The sequence below is a fragment of the Sycon ciliatum genome, chromosome 2, assembly GCF_964019385.1.
Source record: "Sycon ciliatum chromosome 2, ocSycCili1.1, whole genome shotgun sequence".
NCBI lineage: Eukaryota > Metazoa > Porifera > Calcarea > Leucosolenida > Sycettidae > Sycon > Sycon ciliatum.
In genome coordinates, this window is record NC_088644.1 from 19,733,899 (window position 1) to 19,746,581 (window position 12,683).

Below are 12,683 nucleotides of genomic sequence, written 5' to 3' on the forward strand. Positions count from 1 at the left end.
AAGAACCTAATATAGAATGAAAAGAGCTTTCCAAGAAAAAAATCATACTGAACAGTAAGCAGAAAGAAAAGAGAGACCCTTGCTGGGTCAAGGTGCCAGTCAATGGGGCAGGGCTCGTATCAGGCTCTCATCAGCACTGAGGAACCCTGTTGAAAACGTCCTAGCACAATCATAGCTGACACATGTTTGATTCGATGATGAAAATGCAAGTAGGGTCCCAAAGTGTGGCGACCTCCTCTCTAGTCTAGGTTGAAGTGGCATCACAACAGTGAAGAGAGAGGGAGAGAGATACCCTGATCAATAATCATTCCTGCAATGAGGACACGTACATGTCTCAACATTTGACGCCTCGTACTCGTGCCGCAGGACTTGAACAAATCATTGCACAATCGTGATCATACCTCAGGCCCAGTCGGGAGGTTCACCGCAGTACAGGTGTGATCAGCAGAGCACGAGTACATACTGGTATGCTGATGCGGGAAGCTGTCAACAGGAGGCAGAGAACGACGCCACCCCTCCTCACGAAACATCTCTCTAATAGTGTCGTTGGCGATGGAAATGTGTTGTGCAGACACAGCGTACACAGTCAAGGGCCAACACGCATAATAGCCTGGTCTCATGTCCACATCAGTCATCCTCTGGATATGCCTTGATGATCAAGTGCTCATCAACTGGTCTGTAATACAGAATACACAAGTGTTCACATGCAGATACACGCACGCACACACACACACACACACACACACACACACACACACACACACACACACACACACACCATTGGACCATTAGACGCCCATCGCCGGAGGCGATGATAGCTATGCTACAGCAGAAGCCATAGCAACTTGTGCTGGGATTGCACCATTCAACAGCTTGCAAGGCTGAAGAGTTGGCCGCCACTATTCAGCCTGGTCTACACCACACAGCTATGAAGTGGCTTTTTCTGGCCAGTGAATCCTATCTTTTTTTTCCGCACACACATCACACCACATACTCCGGCATGCACTGGCTGTTGGTAACCACCCAGGAGAATGAAAGAAAAAACAGGAAGAGTCTGAGAAAGAGAAGAAAGACGCGTGTGACCATAATCGTCGGGAATCGAACCTGCAACCTATCGATTGGAAATTGCTGCACATACCACTGCACCATATGGGACACACACACACACACCATGTACCATGTATACGCCCGTCGCAAGAGAAGCACGCAAATCTGCAAATGCACTGGATGTGCACCCACAGATTTTCTCTTATCTCTTAATTTGCTAAATCCTATATATAGGATTTTGGTCATATTTTTCAACTCAAAATGGGTGTGGCACGAGACTAGGGACAAGTATGTGACCAATTCTTCCTTGCTAGGTCTTAGTAGATATGGAGAGTTGAATAAGATAATTTTTTCAAACACTAACATCTCAGGCTCATCTGCTTGCTCAATATTACTAAGGCCTGTGCCCTATTTTCGAATCCTATATATAAGATTTGAGATTTTATTGGACCTTGTTTTATCCTTAAAACTGGTAGTTTCATGACGGCATGTGCGATATGTCATCATGAAACCACCCCGTGCCACACCTGCAATGTTCTTCTGCACATTCACTGCTTCAGTCCTTTCCATGACAGCAGCTGAAAAATTATGCTCAAATTTCCAATTCTTGCTGAATGGGTATTCATCAGAAATATGATCGCCCTATGAATCTAAAATGTAAACATTCATGCCTCAAACATATTTACAACTTCCATGAAAACCATTATGCCGTTATTATTGGTCGTGATGACCAATAACAACGGCATAAAAGGCACACATTTTCAAATCCTATAATTATATGATTTTTGGCCAGCAAATTAAGAGATAGCAAAGATAGCGAACAAGATCTGAATGAGACAGATCAAGACTTGCGCCAGATAACTGTCTAATCCACACAACTGGCGAAGCCATGTGAATCGACCACCAATGCACACCTGGTCTACGCCACACGGAGTACATCGGCATAAAACGGCCAAGACAGTTACCTATGCACACCCTGCACTTGCTGGGGTAACCAGTATAGACAGCACGCTGCTTTGATAGAAGCAGACATTAGATGCACTGGTACCTTGAAGTGAAATTGGAGTTACTTTACCAACCAGCCTCGGCTACTGAGTACTGGGAACCCAGAGCCAACAGACATACCAACAACCTCAGCCATGAAAGCTATATAGTAACGACACACTGGATTGTGGAGCCGAAACTAGTCAAACTTCCAAATGCTTTGGCAAGACGGTAGCCGTCCGACAGGTTGGACACACACACACACACACACACACACACACACACACACACACACACACACACACACACACACACACACAATGTCTCCATTTACATGTACGTGTGAAGAAAACTGAAAAGGAATTATTATGTCCATGATGGACACCAGCCACATTACCAGTTGTCCAAATCCGAAATCAGCAGTAAGTTACTTCTTATAAAGGTTACCTTGGCAACCTGGTGGCTCACAGGTTGGCTAGAAAATGCCCTGACAAAAACGCTACGCACAGCTATGCATACTTGTAAGTATTAGTGCGCAATGTGACACTATGCCATGCCCTCCCTTCCTTTACGTCAACATGGTTGCAGGCTGGAAACGGAACATCTACTGTACAGTGGTGGCCATCGAATCACACACACACACACACACGCGCATACCATTGGACCATTGGACGCCCATCGCCGGAGGCGATGATAGCGATGCTACAGCAGAAGCCATAGCAGCTTGTGCTGGGATTGCACCATTCAACAGCTTGCAAGGCTGAAGAATTGACCACCACTATTCAGCCTGGTCTACACCACACAGCTATGAAGTGGCTTTTTCTGGCCAGTGAATCCCTACTTTTTGGTCTTTTCATTTTTTTCACGCACACATATCACACCACATACTCCGGCATGCACTGGCTGTTGGTAACCACCCAGGAGAATGAAAGAAAAGTCAGGAGGAGTCTGAGAAAGAGAAGAAAGACGTGTGTGACCGTAATCTTAGGGAATCGAACCCGCAACCTATCGATTGGAAATCGCTGCACATACCACTGCACCATACACACACATGCACACACACACACACACACACATGCGCGCGCGTATAAACACTCACCGATCCTTATCATCCGTCACAACCAGTCCAAGGCGCTTCACAACTCCCATGCCATTGCTGATTCGTCCAAATATAGCATGTTTGCCTACAAGAAATGCACAGCGATACACAACAACATTCTACTCTCTGTACAACCATCCATGCATTCTAACATTTCTAATACAGGCAAAGATAGACTATGGCTTGAAACGTTTTCTGCTTCAATTATTCTACGAACAGCACAAATCCAAAGTGCACTGAAAGAGAGTAACTGCCTGACTACTAGCCACCCAGTAGCAACATCCAGCACTATACAGCAGTAACAACACCCAGCACTATACAGCAGTAACAACATCCAGCACTATACAGCAGTAACAACATCCAGCACTATACAGCAGTAGCAACATCCAGCACTATACAGCAGTAACAACATCCAGCACTATACAGCAGCAGCAACATCCAGCACTATACAGCAGCAACATCCAGCACTATACAGTAAACTAGTAGCAGAGAGGTGGTCACCATTTCCCTGTGATGTTTCACCTTTGGTGCCGATAACAATGCTACGTATAGCCCCAAGGCACGTGCTTGCAGATAAATGTACAAACACTACAGTCTACATGTACACTCGGTAAGATGTGCACTTAGGTCTTAGGGTTGAATTGCGTGATTTATCGCCAGTGCGTTTAATACTTATCACGGGTGCATGACTGTACAAGTATACGAATACACAAAAGCAGATGCTGTCCCAACTCTAAACGCCCGCGACCTATCACAAGTATGTGAGTAAAAGGAGCGCGACTCATCACAAGTTGACGGTAGTGCGGGTTAAAAGTTGGTCAGCACAGCCACTGGTGACATGCTAGCACACGGCAATGACACTGCATGTACTAGTACGGTATGTACAGACACACAGTGATACATTGCAGGAAAGAACATCTCCAAAAGCAGCATGCTGCACAAGGAATAGGTGAGGGGCAGCACCAAAAGTACACGGTAGTCGGTGTAAAAGGGAAGACAAGGGTGGAACTGAAAGACAAGCCATCGACATACGTGTACGCAACATACAACTGTACCAAACTAGACAATTGCGATAAATCTAGCCCCGTCTCTAGCGCCGAATGCCAATGTCAATCTCTGTATGGCAAGGGCTCAACCAGGATTCACGATTGATTATTTAATTTAGTACACGTACGATTGTATTGAGTCACACACACACACACACACACACACACACACACACACACACACACACACACACACACACACACACAAACACACACAGCACGTGTTGCAGATGGAGGGCAGCTTACCGTCCAGCCATTGTGTAGGCGCAAGGGTGATGAAAAACTGACTTCCATTCGTGTTCGGACCACTGGTAAAGCACAGAGCACCAAACACAACCAAGTACGGTCAAATGCAATTTAATTAATCTGACTCGAGTCAGGATTAAATCTGTGCTTGACCGAGTCAGGAGCACCTAGAAAAGTCAGCCAATTTCACTAGCAAAGTCGACCGCATGCTTTTTGTTAGAGAAGTTCTCCACCTCATCCATGTACATGACTGTACACGAAGACAAAGACGCATATTGACGATGCATGCAGTAATAGAGGAAAACTCATATTGGACTACGGCCGCTATGCAAACAAGGCACACACAAACACACGTGCGCACACACACACACAAACACACATCCATGTATCATGTACCATGTACAGTATACGCCTGTCGCAAGAGAAGCACGCTAATCTGCAAATGCACTGGATGTGCACCCACAGAGTTTCTCTTTATAGCAACGATAGCGGATCTGATTCTGATTGAAACAGATCAAGACAAGCGCCAGATAACTGTCTAATCCACACAACTGGCGAAGCCATGTGAATCGACCCCCAATGGTCTACACCGCACGGAGTACATCGGAATAGGACGGCCAAGACAGTTACCTATGGCATAATGCACCCCCTACACTTGCTGTCTATACTGGTTACCCCCACACACATCCACACACACAGACACTGTGGTTCAACAAGTCTGCAAGAGGTCATCCCCGTCCTCGTACAGGGGGGATGAGAGATGGTGGAATTTTACTTTTTGGACTGTTCGTACACTTGTTGCACTGTATTGCATGCATTGTCTATCGTTGCAAACGCTGCGGTACTTGTGCATTGTGATGGTCTGTGCTGCAGTGAGCTAGCTGCATGCAGTCATCATGGTCATGCACTACGAATACGATTGGTATTTGATAAGGCGGGGTGCAGTCATGCGTGGTCGCACATGTGTATTTCAGGATAGGCATACAATCATGTAGGTATCGGCTGACTGGGAAAAATCAAAAATAGAAAAAATGGGGGGGGGGGGGGGGGCGAGAGAAAGATTCGCACGAGAACTGATTTTCAATTCTTTGATAATTACGGACGACCTCTAATCTATAATAGTGGATCGGTGGTTCTAACCTGTTGGCCATAGAGAGAACACCGGCTCCAGTGTGTTTGAGATCTTTGTGGATTTCATCCTTGAACGTTTGTCTGCATATGGCCAAACACGCACGCACACATACACCCACCCACACCCACATCCACACACCCACACACCCACCCACCCACACCCACACACACATTGAACAGTTTTAGGCTAAATGAACACAGAGGGCATGATCAAAACAGAGTACATAAAAAAATCTGCCGCATACCAGGAGACAAGTCACCAACAGCTATCCTAGCCAATCGAAGAATGACTAAAACGAAACAAGCATCAAAACAAAATAAGAAATCAAGAAAGTTGGGCACACCGAGATGTGTAGTACACCCGTAAGCACTGAAAACGGTCCAATACACACAGTGCAAAAGCAGACTACCAACAGGTATTCGCATTAGCTTTAAGTTCGTTCACCATCAAAATGAGGTTGGTTGACATAGCAGTACATGACATACAGTGATTTTATCCGCGGCTAGAAGCCATTCACATCAATGCAAGAAGCAAGAAGCTCACCCGTAGATCGACGCTCCACCCTTCCCGGTACCGGTTGGATCTCCCGTTTGAATCATGAAGTCCTATATATCACGGATACAACACAGGCATACGGCATGGAAATCAGCACTGAGAAGAGTAAGCTACTGGTAACGGGAGCAAGCGGGGGTCTGTCCGCAAGCATAGCCATCGACGGGAAGCAGCTCGAGCAGGTTGGCGAGTTTAAATATCTGGGTAGCACGATTACTGATGATCAGCGTTCAATCAAAGAAGGGAGGAGTCGGATCGCAGCAGCCTCGGCTGCTGTTGCACGACTAGTAACAATCTGGAGGGATAGAAATATCAGTATCGGCTCGAAATTACGTCTACTCAATGCTATTGTTTTATCCATATTCCTTTATGCTTGCCAGTCTTGGACCTTAACTGTGAAATTGTGAAAAAGATCGAGGCTTTCGAAATGAGAAGCTATCGACGTCTTCTCAGGATTCCGTTCACTGATCACCGGACGAATGTGTCTGTTAGAGAGGAAATAAATAGTATTCACCAACAAGTCCCACTTATTGTTTCTGTTCGTAGAAGGAAATTGCAATTTTTGGTCATATTGTTCGTTTCGGCTGTTTGTCATTGACTGTTCTTCAGGGTTGTGTTGCTGGAGGTCGTGGCCGAGGCAGGCCTAGAATGTCATAGCTTGATAATATTATTTCATGGACTGCACTTGACGTGCAGTCCTTGCTAGCTGCCGCACGCGATAGATTTTTATGGCGCTCGCTTGTTCATACTTGCTCTGTGACGCCCCGACGGCCTTAGGGCTATGGGCTTATGATGATGATGAACACAGGCAACAATTCAACGTTAGCATACTGGCCGCAAAACGCAGAACCGTTAGCTCATTGACCACAAAACACAGAGCCACGAGCGCACTGGCCGCGTAAAACACAGCCGCTAGCGCAATGATCACATGACACTCAGCAGAAGCAACCACTGGCACGATTGTTGCACCATTGAGGTGAAATCACTCTAAAATGGAAGGCAAGCGAGCAGTACATGTAGTTTATCTCAGCATGCTCCCAGCTGCATGCCTGACTACATAGGCTGTAGGCTGAGCGTGCTACAACAATACAATGCACATATTGCAAAGACAACAACTGACCTTGATGATACGGTGGAACTTGATGCGGTTGTAATAACCACGACGGGCCTGTGTGACACAAGATAAAGTCACATACTCAGTACAGGCAAAACCTGGTTACAGTAAGCACCTGATCTGTAAGAATACCATTAAAATTTTCTTGTTACTAAATGCTTGGACTTGGGAGTATGCATGGGCCACGCTGGTGCTCAGAGGTCACCTGTTTTCAAAGACCACAATAAGCCAGTCCCACTCAACAAGGACACCAGTGCAGACCACAACGGAAGAACCACACATCTGTCAAAAGGCCACGTTTCTCTGGTTTGATTTCTACCACTGACAGCCACAGTTTTCTTGAGACAATTTTAGTCTCACGGCAGCAACTAAATGATGTTCACACATATGTCAAACATAGGAGTGAATAGGGTGGGGATTGGATTGAGGGAGAGAGAGAAATAGAGAGAGAGAGAGAGAGAGAGAGAGAGAGAGAGAGAGAGAGAGAGAGAGAGAGAGAGAGAGAGAGAGAGAGAGAGAGAGAGTGAGTGAGAGAAAGAGAGAGTCGCGAACAGCAACCAGTTGTGTAGTACATGTACCTACCAACTCTGCAAAGTTGCGACATGTGACTGGTGCATGGTCCCAATACAGCTCGATTGTGATATTGCCCTGCAGCAGACACAAAGACACACACACACACATAGACGCACATAGACACACACACATAGACATATGCACCCATACACACACAGACCCATACACGCACATTCATTAGCCACTCTACGGGCTTAAAAACTAGGGGTGAAACGATTATACCGAATACTCAAAATAGAAACCGTTACAAGCTAACGAATCGATTATTCGAAAAGTTTCGATTACTCGATTATGCATATTATAGTACACATGATTATACTTGTATGATTGTAGTTCGACCGATGTGTGAGAAAAAAAATTCTCTTCTCCATACGATCAATTTTAAAATTCTAAATTTTCAAATATTTCTCGCCCACGCTTCTTCGTCGAATCAACTTTATTGTTGACCTCCTGCTCGGTGTATTTCTTGGAGGAGCCCAGTTCCTCCCGGACACAGCAATTCAGCTTTTCCATCACAAGCCGCACTTTTGCACTTCTGGAGAGCATCTGCTGGTCTTGAGGAGAAGAACATCTCCCTACAACTCGATGAATTTCTTCTCCGCCTCCACAGAAAACACAGTCTGACCCATCGTGATACTCAGATAGAGCGCAAGAGAAAGAGAAAGGACTTGTGATATGACGAAGTAGTCTCCCAGTAGTCGACGATCCACGACCGAACGCTAGGTTTTGATCGCGGCTACGATTTTCACGGCCACGATTCACATATCCCGCCACGCAAAATCTCCATGGATAACTGCGTCCAGACGTGACTGGGATCGTAGTGTGAATGCCCTATTGCCCTGTGAAAGAAGAGACGTGAGCTTTACATGCGGTATCACCTACTATATCGACCAGAGCACAATGAAACTGTACACTGGAGCATTATATGCATCCGCTGCATGACCAAAACTTGGACACTCAGGGTACACATGATAGCATGCATTGCCCATATCCAAGTTCTGGTTGCCCTGGGTTTTTTTTAGATCCTGAACAGGCACATCCAAAGCGCACTGTGCAATCTCCTGGTAAATATAAATATACTGGCAGTACATGTACCATATTGCCCAGGCGTGCTCTGAACCAGCTCTTCGAGGACTTTGCCACTTTAACTATTGCACTACAGAGTACACTGTATACCATACTCATGCTATACTAGTAACTCACAGGGCGTGCTTTGAACCAATCTCTTACGGGCCGTGTGTGTGTGTGTGTGTGTGTGTGTGTGTGTGTGTGTGTGTGTGTGTGTGTGTGTGTGTGTGTGTGTGTGTGTGTGTGTGTGTGTGAGAGAGTGTGTGTGTGTGTGTGTGTGTGTGTGTGTGAGAGTGTGTGTGTGTGTGTGTGTGTGCGCGTGAGTGTGTGTGTGCGTGTGTGTGTGTGTGTGTGCGTGTGTGTGTGTGTGTGTGTGTGTGTGTGTGTGTGTGTGTGTGTAGTGTGAACAGTGAATAGTGAATAATACGTGGATTAGGTTTCGTAATATCTGATGCAGTACATGTAGCATCATCAGTGATCACAAAAAGCAATGTGTTGCAGACATACAAAGAACAGTGAAAAGAGGGCGGTGGATTTTCATATTACTGGTGTACCGTCAAACTCCGCACATCCATGTCCTCTGCCTTTCCTATTGCAACTCTGGACAACTCTGGCCACCTGCATTGAACTTTAGCTCAATGACTTTGCATTATGCAATTTATGATGATAAAGTCCCTCAAATGTACCCTTCACGCACATCAAGACAACAGTCGCATAGAAGCTAGTACAGCATTGCCCCTTGCGCCGATCCTACTGGGCTCGCCATCAGCAGTCATTTATTTGCAAATTTTCAGAGTGCATATGAATGTACTGGAAAGGGGACGCATAGAATTGCAGAAAAAAGCAATGAGGTGACTTACCAGATTGGTCTCTAGCACGACTGAGGCCGGCTTCCAAGATGCAGAGGGAATACTCATTGCCAAGACAAGCAGAGGACTCAGCAAATTCTATTCTACAATGCAGCTACTCATTTTCTGAAACTGATCAATTTTCGTTTTTTTACAGAATATTTTAATTTTTTTGTACGAACCCGCCAAATGTTTTGAAAATTATTTTATTTTTGTGTTTTCGATTGTCGACATATCGATGCATCGTGCATGCGCGCATCAAGCCAAGCTGCATAGCGCATGCAAGGTAAAACATGATTAGATGTCATGAATGCGAACTATGCATGACGGTGTACGTGTGCAGACTGCAGATTGTGCAAGATCGTGGCATGGACCATGGTTGTCACCAGGGAGTAGTAAAATACGTATTTTACTACTCCCTGGTTGTTACCAAGACTAGAGTCCATAAGGCATAACCCATGGCATGGGTTATTTAGAAAAGCGATCCTGTCAGCTTTTCTATTATTGTGTTCACATGGCAGAAAAAACGACATCGCTATGCTACGTAAGTTTCTACGTAAGGTGCTCGGTATTTCCCTTAGGCTACGTAAGTCTCTACGTAAGGTGCTCGGTATACCGGTATTAGATCTACCGCGTGGTAGCCGCGTGCTGTGCACGTGCACGGCAGACATTGTGTTCAGTGCATGCAGTCCGCGGATCCGTGTTCGGATGTGCATGCGCGAGGAACTTTACTTCCTTCTTTGGAACTGCTTCTTGCATGAACTGTTTCGGATATTTCGTCTCCTGGCCTGGCTTATTTCGTTTCGGCGCTGCTGAGACCTCCTTTCGCGGAATATTACTCAATGACAGGTGAGTTGACCAGTTGCCTTTGATTCTGCTTGTGTTGACTCTTTCATTCAGGAAAAGTGTGCTGATTTTGGGGCGGAATTTAATAATGGAAAAAGTTGACAGGATCTCTTTTCTAAATTTTGCTCTTCTGCTGCCGAGCTGCGAGGCCTCCTTTTACGGAATACTCGATGACAGGTGATCTCTAAGTTGACCGGTTTCCTTCGATTCATGTGCTTATGTTCACCTTTCATTTACGGAAACGTGTGCTGATTTTATTCGGATTTAGATCAATTTTTATCTCTTTGCCCTTGTCTACAGTGTGCGAAGAACGCGAGTTCAACTTCTTGACGGTAAGGCTTATGTTAGATGTGTTGTCGAAATACTCATATTCATTGTACATTGGTACGTTACAAGTAAGGCACTGGTCAGTGGCATCCTATCGTTGGCAGTTCCCAATCTGGAGGGAAAGGTTCAAGTACCAATTGACCGAGTTTGCAAAATAAATTCGCATATCAGGGGAAATCTCTATTGTGGAGAGGTTCAGTAACTTGTTTGTTTCATACGAAACAAGCCAATGGGTGCAGTCTCGTCTCGTGAAAATCTCGTACTTGTATGATTGGATTTGTTTACTCAAGTCTGGGCTGTTTGATTTGTGAGTACCGCCGAGATTGCACTGCCCCAAATAAAGTTTCGTGCCGCCAAAGCAAGAATTGCGATCTGCAATCTGTTTGTAGTACCTGTAAGAATGTGGAGTACATGTACTTTCTCTCTTGCTGTTTCAGTTGCCGTCATGTTGCTAAAGAGAGGTTCTGAAAAACGAAAATTCGAACGAAGTTTCGCGACAGTCCTTGCGAAAGTGTGTGCGAATTTTTGCACGAACTTTGCGTTCTGCACATTTTCGTAGTTTGCGCGGGCCAAGTGCACGTACGCCATGACCCGATCTCACGAAATTTCCTACGACAGTTCATTTCGCGTTCCCTGCAAGTTTCGCACTTCATGATGTAGAGCGAAAGTTTGTACGCATTTCGTTTTGCAGAATCTCTCTAGTGACTCAATTGTTTCATACGAGACGAGTCAATGAGTCGGTGTGGCTTAGAATCTTTCGCTGTAGAAGAAATCTATTCGTATGTCTATTGGAGATATAATTGTATTCTCTGGTTATAAAATAGGTTAAGCTCACAGAATAAATACCATCGTTCCCTTGGTGTTCGTCCTAAAGAGGTTCGACTGGATATCATTCATACTCACCAAAAGATGTGTAAGATTTCATTATTGTGGAGTGCCTTGTTTATCTCTCAGTACCTCCAACCATAGCCTTGCCCCTTTTCTCCTCAGGATCAGTGTAGTTGTTGGAACGAGGTTTTGGACTCAGCAATGTATTCGTTTACATTTTAATACAGGTTTATTGTTCCTCCTTTGCTGTGTTGTTTTAGAAAATCGTGGACTAACAGTTTGAAGTCATTGAACTACTTCCAAAAGTTGTATCGACATCAACAGGATTACGATTTCAGTTTCAATGATGCTGGATGACCTTATCACGATAACCCATGACTATAAACCATTATAAACACAGAATCAACAAAAACATCTGCGACACGCACCTGGCGCATGGCTACATTTCTCAAATAAATCTGATTGAGGGTGGAGAAATCTGAAAGGCAAGACAATTTTATGACAGGGTCATGAAATTCTGCAACAGCAACATGCACAGAATGGCCTCCGTATAAAAAAAGTATCACCACCACTGCTCACATGTTTCCCCGCAGAAGAACATGCATTATGCTAGTGCCATTTTCTGCAAGAAAAGGCTTGCACATCAATGCGTATAATATGGTATTGATATGATGTGAAGGCCATCATTTACATATTGATATAGGGCATTCCATTGATTGGTACATGGTGACAGAAAAAACAAAAGAAATTATAGCAATAAAAACTGCTTTATGGCAGTTTTCTAAAAAAAGTTATTGTGTTCTACAGTCCATGGACCCCGTCTAAAAAGTAAGAAATTAACGAAATGTGATAGCTGAAAATTAAAATTTCACACAAAACCTCACAATAATCACACACAGAATGAAAAGCTACATGCAGAAGACCTTTTCCCCTCGTGATCCTCTTTCCTATGCATGCATGGCATTCATGTTGC

At 44.9% G+C, this 12,683-nt stretch overlaps 1 protein-coding gene across 1 annotated transcript; it reads right to left on the reverse strand.

Annotated features, from left to right (window-relative positions):
- Nucleotides 1-12: 12 nt before the first annotated feature.
- LOC135809082 (peptidyl-prolyl cis-trans isomerase-like 1) lies at nt 13-9,855 on the reverse strand. Its single transcript, XM_065322344.1, has 8 exons — nt 9,722-9,855; nt 7,803-7,868; nt 7,227-7,274; nt 6,098-6,159; nt 5,563-5,634; nt 4,423-4,484; nt 3,131-3,215; nt 13-676 (listed from the first exon to the last, which is right to left on the reverse strand). Exons 1-8 carry the CDS (start codon nt 9,776-9,778, stop codon nt 628-630), a joined length of 501 nt encoding a protein of 166 aa, XP_065178416.1. The 5' UTR covers nt 9,779-9,855; the 3' UTR covers nt 13-627.
- Between the last annotated feature and the right edge of the window lie 2,828 nt (nt 9,856-12,683).

Bases quoted from the DNA above. Each gene is read 5' to 3' on its own strand.
- LOC135809082 (XM_065322344.1), bottom strand. From the start codon at position 9,778: ATGAGTATTCCCTCTGCATCTTGGAAGCCGGCCTCAGTCGTGCTAGAG. The intron at 7,275-7,802 runs GTAGGTACATGT...TGTGTCACACAG, and splicing joins GTCGCAACTTTGCAGAGTTG to GCCCGTCGTGGTTATTACAA. The intron at 3,216-4,422 runs GTAAGCTGCCCT...CATTTCTTGTAG, and splicing joins GCCTACACAATGGCTGGACG to GCAAACATGCTATATTTGGA.